General features: G+C 52.8%; 1 protein-coding gene across 1 annotated transcript in view; it reads right to left on the bottom strand.

Annotated features, from left to right (window-relative positions):
• Pcif1 (phosphorylated CTD interacting factor 1) overlaps positions 1-7,441 on the bottom strand; it is a 14,873-nt gene extending 7,432 nt beyond the window's left edge. The window contains exons 1-4 of the mRNA XM_069989880.1: positions 7,036-7,441; positions 2,712-2,884; positions 1,093-1,235; positions 874-998 (exon numbers count right to left, since the gene is read on the bottom strand). Of these exons, the coding sequence (XP_069845981.1) occupies positions 874-998; positions 1,093-1,216 (249 nt within the window). The 5' untranslated portion in view covers positions 1,217-1,235; positions 2,712-2,884; positions 7,036-7,441. The remainder of the gene's footprint in view (positions 1-873; positions 999-1,092; positions 1,236-2,711; positions 2,885-7,035) is intronic.
• Between the last annotated feature and the right edge of the window lie 924 nt (positions 7,442-8,365).

Here is an 8,365-nt window from a genome sequence, read left to right as displayed (position 1 = left end):
GGCTGCAGTGAGCTACTACTGTCTTCTTCATTCCCTCATCTTCAAACGACCATGCTAAATATCTCACCAATGAAAAGATTATGACAGTGAGTATAACTTGCACAAGATCAATACTCAGTGCACTAATTGATCTTCCTTCAGAAAATAATGAAAGTCCAGAGCAAAACTCAAGCAATGCTTGTTAAAAAAAAAAAAAAAAAAGGCTCAGAATAGACCTCCTTTGGTCACATAATAAGGTGGTGAGCAGGTGCAATCCTGCTCTGCTTGATGTTAGCTGTGAAGCCGTGGTTGTCATTACCCCTCTGAACCTCTGGTCTTCACCTGCAACACAGGATGCCACCTGCCTACCTAGAGTAAAAGCTACTCTAGCCAAGAGAACCCAAAGGCTAAGCTCCTACCAGACAGACAGTCCATGCCTGCACTTCGCTTTACAGACACATTTCAGTTCCTAGTCCACTCTTCTTACCACTCTCAGGAGCTAATCTCACCTTAAAGGCTGATTCTTGGAATCATTTCCTGCCCCTGTGATCCTCCCCAGGCCAGGCAAAGTCACTAATGTGCTCAAACACCTACAAGTCCATCTCTATAATCCTGTCCCTGCTAGCAGAGCTTGAACATGCCCAAGGTAAGGCAGCATGTCTGTCTCCACACCTTTCTCCTTTGCACAGGACCAACACAGCGGTTCTCTATGCTGCACTGTTAGAATCATCTGTCTCCCATTTGAATGTAAGTTCCATGAGGTGACTGTGTCTTGTGGGACGTCGTATCTATAGGTGTCAGCATAGGGCTAGGCACTCAGCTGAAGGGGTATACTTGAGGAAGGCCCACATGCTAGAGGCTGCTCTGAGACTGCCACCCCAGGCTGCCACTCACAATCACATCATGCTGGCCCAGCACTGGCATCTCCCACAGGGACTGGTTGGTGAATCGGTTGAAGTAGTAGGGACGATTCTCTCTCCGGCTCCAACACTTCTCCCAGCCTGCGTGCACCAGCTCCTCTGAAACAGGCATGGAACCAACCAGGCCAGAGTTGGGGCTGCTCTTGGAGCCACCTTTCTCCCTGGCTTGTCCCGCTTGACTCCCCACCAGTACCTGGGAGATCCTGTACCAGGCGCACTGGCTTTGGAGAACAGGGCTGGCTCTGATTGGAGGTGCCCGGGGAGTGACTCAGCAGGGAAGCTTCCTCCCGGGGGCTACCGTGATTCTCATTGGCCATCTCAGCACCCACACAGGACCTGCCACACAGAGGACCAAAGAGTCAGCTCCTCCTTACCAGACAGTGACCACCCACCGACATGGAGAAATCCAACCCAGTCCTGCCGTGGGGAGCACCACCGAAGGCACCCTGACATCTAAGTTTAGTTCCCTCAACTGTAAAATGAGTGCTCTCCTGCTGCTCCCTCTGCTTAAAAGTACTCTCTCCAGTTATCTTCCATCCTCCATTAAGCCTTCCTTGACTGTGCTTCTAGCCTGTGCCTCTCCTCAATGCCAGTAATACCAGCACTGTTGTTTTATCAACTGGGGTTCTCATTAGGAATAGGAGATTGGTTCAATGCACTCTCAACTTGCTACCTGGACCAATGGGAGCTCTATTAATCCTGAAAACATTTACAAAGCACCTACAGTAGCAAACAAGACAGAACCAGGTCTGCTCTTGAGAATCTACAAGAAAGACCTGTAGTGAGGAATCTTCCTCTTGGGGAGTGGAGGTCGGCACAGTATTTTACTGCTACCAATCAGTAAAATCTCAGTGATGCAAGGGAGGCTGGGAAAGGGATGTAATCTAGCTAGTCACCTCGTTCTACACTCAAGGACAGCAAGCAATCTGTTTCTAAAGGAACTTGTGTGAGCTGGATGCCGGTGGCCCACACCTGTAGTCCTAGCTACTCAAGAGGCTGAGATCTGAGGATCACGGTTTGAAGCCAACCCAGGCAGAAAGTCCCCGTGAGACTCTCATCTCCAATTAACCACCCAAAACCAGAAATGGTGCTGTGACTCAAGGGGTAGAGCAGTAGCTATTAGCACAAAGAGGCTCAGGGACAGCACCCAGACCCAGAGTTCAAGCCCCACAGCTGACAATTAAAAAAAAAAAAAAAATGAACTTGAGCATCAAAGGACTAATTCAGTCCTTCAGAATTCCCAGGTAAACACTGGCTTTACTTACTATCAGCAAGGAGGCCAGCTTCCTCAGCTTTGAATTACCCTCCCCCACCCCCTTCCCATCCAAAGTATATCAAGCAGAAAGCCTCAGGGGCAGAAGTAGTTCCCAGCCTGGGGCTATTAAAACCCCAGGAGGCCCAGTGAGATTTAAGGGTAACTAAAGTTGTTTTCAATACGTCACAACACCCACACACACAAAAAATTAACCCTACCCAAAATAAAACCACAAAGGCAGATTGAAACATTATCTTTAACATGCTGAATTTTTACCAACTCATTGTGGCCACACTAATCAGGAGCCTTGATTGGTTGTTGACATAAGAATCATGGGGACATTGATTTTATTGTACATTCGGTCATAGACTCTTTTGTTAATTTGGAAAGGAAAAAAGTAAATGGTTCTACTTAGGGTACAATATGGCAGATACAAACACAGAGCAACAGGACATGGATACAACACAAGAAGGCCTTGGTAACAAAAAGGCTTGGAATTGTTGCTTGGGGACTTGAGCCCATGGGTTTCCAGCTGAACGAGCACCCCCCTTTCTCACCCTCTGGGGTCTGCAATGCTAGCATGAGAGGGTTTTCTTCTCCAGCCGGGCTGACCCCACGTCACAGGATCCCACAGAAGTAGTGGGGAGGCCTGAAGGAAGGCTCAGCACAGGTGGGTGGGCGGGTCAGCAGTGAAGTGGACAGGAGCCCTGGGGACTCCTGGCATCAGCAGCTGGAGAACAAATAGAAAAAAAGAGAGTCACTGACCCACAAATGCTGCCAGGCAGGGACAACAGCAACCCCTAGGGTATGATACTCTGGGGGTAGGGGAAGATTTAGAGCCTCCTAACCAACAGGTTTGCAGTTCAGAACGTTGGACCCCATGATCAGAAAGGGCTCATGTTCAGGAGGGCCCTGAAACTGGTTTAATCAGGAGAACCAGGCTCTACTGTCATCAATCTGAAATTTTTCTTCTGTGCTGTAGATCAAAGGCAAGGCCTAGAGCCTGAAAGACAAGCCTTCTACCACAAATTACACACCCAGGACAGAATCTGTGTGAATGTGTTTGTGGGCCAATCCTGGGGCTTCACCTCAGGGCCTGGGAGATAACCCTGAGCTTTTTTGCTCAAAGCTAGCACTCTACCACGTGAGCCACAGCTCCATTTCCAGCTTTTTGGTGGTTAATTGGAGATAAGAATTTAAAGGACCTTCAAGCCGGGCGCTGGTGGCTCACGCCTGTAATCCTAGCTACTCAGGAGGCTGAGATCTGAGGATCGCGGTTCAAAGCCAGCCCGGGCAAGAAAGACCGTGAGACTCCTATCTCCAATAAATCACCAGAAAACCGGAAGTGGTGCTGTAGCTCAAGTGGTAGAGCGCTCGCCTTGAGCTGAAGAGCTGAGGGACAGCGCCCAGGCCCAGAGTTCAAGACCCACAACCGACAAAAAAAAAAAAAAAAAAGAATTTGAAGGACCTTCAATGATCCTCAGATCTCAGCCTCCTGAGTAGCTAAGTTTATAGGTGAGCCACCAGTGCCTTTCTTTTTTATTGTTATTTTTTAAGATGGGGGTTTTGCTGTTATTGCCCAAGCTAGTGTCCTACTACTGATCTCAAACAATCCTCCCCATGACTACAGGGCATGCTATAGCAACTGGCTTTAAATAATTTTAAACAAAAGGTCTATGTTTTCATTTTGAATAGTAGCCTCCACAAACTGTGGAATCAGTTCTGCCAACCAAAGTGCTCTTAGGCCAAAGAAAGTTGATAGTGGGGCGCCGGTGGCTCACACCCAAAACCCTAGCTATTCAAGAGGCTGAGATCTGAGGATCAGGTTCAAAGCCAGCCCGGGTAAAAAAAAGTCCATGAGATTCTTATTTACAATTAACTGGAAAAAAAAAAAAAAAAGCAAAAATTGGAGCTCTGGTTTAAGTGGTAGAGCACTAGCCTTGAGCAAAAAAAAGCTCAGGGGCAGCACCCAGGCCTTAAATCCAAGCCCCAGAAAAATGTGAATAAGCATAGGCATTGTAGATCTGGGCACCATCCCAAGCCATCTACACAAATGGAAGGCACACTTTTTTTTTTGGTTGGTCATAGGGCCTGAACTCTGGGCCTGGGCAGTCCCTCAGCTTTTCAGCTCAAGACTAGCACTCTACCACTTGAGCCACAGCACTACTTCTGGCTTTTTCTGCTTATGTGGTGCTAAGGATTCGAACCCAGGGCCTCATGCATGCAAGGCAAGAACTCTAGCACTGAGCCACCTTCCCAGCCCCAGCTTTTTTTTTTTTTTTTTTTGACCAGTAGTGGTGCTTGAACTCAGGGCCTGGTCTCCGTCCTTTAGCTTCTGCATTCAAGGCTGACACTCTAGCCACTGGAGTCACAGCTCACTTTTTTGGTGGTTAATTGGAGATTAGAATCTCACAGACTTTCCTGCCCAAGCTAGCTTCAAATTGGGATCCTCTGTGAAAGACGGTTTGAATAATGTCTTGAGGAAAAAAAAAAAAAAAAAAAAAAACCATAAAGACATGTTACGGAACACATTCAATTTGTCTTTATTTAACAATGTTTCTCCCAAAAAATGGTCTGAAAATATTGCACCAGATAGAGGCACTTTGTAGACCAGAACAAATGAACACAGCTTAGTGTGAGGGCAAAATGCATTTTCAAACCCAATCTGTATCAGAATCATCTGGGGGCTTGTTTAAAAAAACAAAAAGGGGCTGGGAAGGTGGTTCAGTAGTAGAGCGCTTGCCTTGCATGCGTGAGGCCCTGGGTTAGACTCCTTAGCACCACATAAAGCAGAAAAAAAAGTCGGAAGTGGTGCTGTGGCTCAAGTGGTAGAGTGTTAGCCTTGAGCTGACATGCTGAGGGACAGTGCCCAGGCCCAGAGTTCAGGCCCCACGACCAGACAAAAAAAAAAAAAAAAAAAAAAAGCCAGGTACTGGTGGCTCACACCTGTAATCCTAGCTACTCCGGAAGCTGAGATCTGAGGATCCTGGTTTGAAGCCAGCCTGGGCAGAAACATCCATGAAACTCTTATCTCTAATCACAAAAGAAAAAGCCAGAAGTGGTGCTGTGGCTCAAATGGCAGAGTGCTAGCCCAAGCCCTGAATTCAAGCCCCAAGACTCGCACAAAAAAAATAAAAATAAAAAGACAGGTCAGGTGCCAGTAGCTGGTGCCTGTAATACTACTTAGGAAGTTGAGATCCAAGGATGCTGGTTCAAAGCCAGCTGTGGCAGGAAAGCCAACGAGAGTTTTATCAGCCAGAAGGGGAGCACCAGCCTTGAGCAAAAAAAGCTGGGGGAGGAAGCGGTGCTGTGGCTCAAGGTAGAGTCCTCGCCTTGAGCTGAAGAACCCAGGAACTGTGCCCAAGCCCAGAGTTCAAGCCCCACGACTGACAAAAAAAAAGCTGGGGGGCAGTGGCCAGACTCTTGAGTTCAAGCCCCAGGACCAGCACTCCCCCGCCCCCCAAGAAAAAAAAAGTCTCAAAAATGAGTGAGAAAAGCCAAGAGATAGCACAAGGCTGGGTTGAGGCCCTGGTATAGCAGGCACCAAAAACAAAATAACCTCAGCAGCCAGGCCCCGGTGCTGACACCTGTAATCCAAGCTACTGAGGCTGAGATCGGAGCCTGAAACCAACACACCCCCCCCCGGGGGGAGGCAGGAAAGTCTGTGAGACTCCTATCTCCAATAAACTTATCAGAAAAAGCTGTGTCACCGAGCCTCAAGTGGTAGAGCGCTAGCCTTGAGCACAAAGAGGCTCAGGGCCGGCGTCCAGGCCCCGAGTTCAAGTCCCAGGACCAGCAAAACATGAAAGTAAAAATAAGAGTATGAGGTTCCTGAACCCTTCACATCTTGAAAGTCAGAAACAGGGAGAGGAGCCACGAGGGGAAAAAAAAAAATCTGCAGGTTCTCAAGGCACCTCCATTTAAAGGTAACACCGACTTGCAGTCGTTAGGAGCTGAGGGCGGCCCGGCTCGGGGCACAGCGAGCGCCGGGCATGCGTGAGATGCTGGGCTCAAACCTCACCGCACGTTAAAAAAAAGGTGGATTCGTCAAATCGCTATCCGACCGCGGGGGAACAGGTGCGCGGCCGAGATCCCGGCGGTGCAGGCCCGCACGCCGCTCCGGCCCGGCCCGCCACGCCCCCCGGGAGCACAGAACCCGCCACACTCCACACGCTCAACACCAGACAGCGGCTCTTCTCAAGACAAAGCTTTTATTTAGCCTGCGGCGTCCCGACCCCCACGCCTACCGCCGTCGACGCAGCTCAGCGAGACCTAAGGACAAATAACTGCAGCTGCGCAACTGGAGGAACCTACCAGAAGGAAAAGAGCCCCGATTCCGGGATTGGAGTTAAGGCGGGGCGGGAGCATCTCACCGGTGTGCCAATCAGAACGCTCCGGGCCAGCGGGGCGGAGTCACGGGACTTACGGGCACGTGCGCAGGCGCGGGGGCGGGAGCGAGCGCGCCCGGACGCCCGGGCGTCCCTCGGCGCGCGTCCCTCCGCCCCACCCCCGGCCCCGGCGGGGGCGGGCTGTTTGGCGCGCGCGCGACGGCCCATCTCCCGGGCTCCGCCCCCCGCCCCGCCGCGCGCTCCCGCCCCCGGGCTGAGGCGACTCAGAGTCGGAGCCCGACACAAAGGCGGTGGCGGCGGCAGCAGCGGAGGGACCCTGGAGGCCGCTCCGCCCGCGCTCTCCAGGCCCACATCCCTCAGCCGAGCCAGCGGCCCGGCTGCCCACCCGCGGGTCTAAGATGGCGGCGGCAAAAGAGACCAAGCAAGCGGCAGCCCCGAGCGGAAAGCGCCGGAGGGGCCTCCATCACTCGGCTTCGGATCCCCGGACCGTGGCGCGGCTCGCGGCGAGACCGTGGCATCCTGGGGCTCTTACCTGCCCGAAGCGGACTCGAGGGGATGCGGCTACACGTTCTGCTCGACCGCCTGTTTTGCCGCCTCCGCCTCGCCCTCCCCAGCGCCGCTGCCGCCATCTTGTGTCCCGGGCCGGGACTCCGCGCTGCGCATGCGCCGGTACCGCCTCTGAGGGACCTGGCCGCGGCCGCGCCGCCATCTTGAGTGTGGCAGAGTCGGCTGGCGGCCCGGGCCTGGCTGGGTTTCGGCCCCCTCCCCTTCCTCTGGCCCTTCTCCGCGGTCCTCCGTAGCTCTGAGGAGAGGGAAACGGCTTGTCGTCCCTGGGCTGGGGACCGGGGGAGCCGTGAGTTCACAAGCACACTCCCGCCTCGGTTTCCCCCGCGGACGCACCCGCAGGGGCCGGGGGACCTGGTCGGCGTCCCCAGGGCCTTACAGGGCTGGCTTGGAGTGTGGGGACTCGGGCTCCGTCGCCAGCCCGGGGCGGAGGCCCGGTGACGTGAGCTCTGGACGCAGTGGGCACCTGGGTCCTAGCCCCCGAACGCTCCGCAGCTTCCGGACGGGCCCTCGCCCTCTCTGGGCCTCTGTCCCGTCAGGGTGCCAGAATGTCTGGCAGCCTCGCCCCCACATCCAGAGACATGCCGACCGAGCGCTTCCGCAAGTGCTCGTGTAGAAGCCATCGGCTGCCCGAGGGCTGGGAGCGTGCAGGTAATAAAGATGGCTTTGGGCTTGGTTGGGAAATTTTTAACAGTGCCCTGGAGTTGGCTTTCCCATGCTAACCTCTCACGCCATTAGTTAAAAGTTCGTAAGCCTCACCGAAAGGCTGGAGACGTAACTCTACTGATCGCTTGTCTAGTCTGAGCAAGACCCTCGATCGGATCCCTAAGCCTGGCAAAAACAACGGTGGGAAGCCGTGCGGAGACCGCGAAGCAGCTGCAAAGTTTAGCCTAGCGCGGAGTCGGCGGTTGCTAGGTGCCTCTTGCCCCGCCCCCTGCCCGAGTGCTCTAGGTGCGGGCCAGTGATACAGAATAGTAGCACCACCCACTACTGGCCTAAAGAGCCAATGGTAGGGGTAGCTGGAAGAGGACAAGTTTGCCACCTGCTGTTAGCTTGGCACAGCAGCTGGTCGTCCTCGCAGGTCCCAGACGCTGACTGCCTGAGCTTGGGGGTGTAGTTGGGAGAGATTTAAGACAATCTGAGGTAAGTATTACGGGTCTGGTCAGTCCGGTTTCAGATTCACACACCCCAGATGTGTCATCTTCAAGCAGTTAACCTCTCATAAACATAGCTTCCTTAAAGTAAAATCCACCTCCTGAAGGTTTGGCATGAGGCAACGAAGGTGATACAGATAATGT

Source organism: Dipodomys merriami, unplaced genomic scaffold (genome assembly GCF_024711535.1).
Source record: "Dipodomys merriami isolate MVZ:Mamm:240054 unplaced genomic scaffold, mDipMer1.0.p SCAF_39, whole genome shotgun sequence".
Classification (NCBI taxonomy): domain Eukaryota; kingdom Metazoa; phylum Chordata; class Mammalia; order Rodentia; family Heteromyidae; genus Dipodomys; species Dipodomys merriami.
Note: the sequence above shows the minus strand (reverse complement) of the source record. Positions and strands in the feature narration are given on the sequence as shown.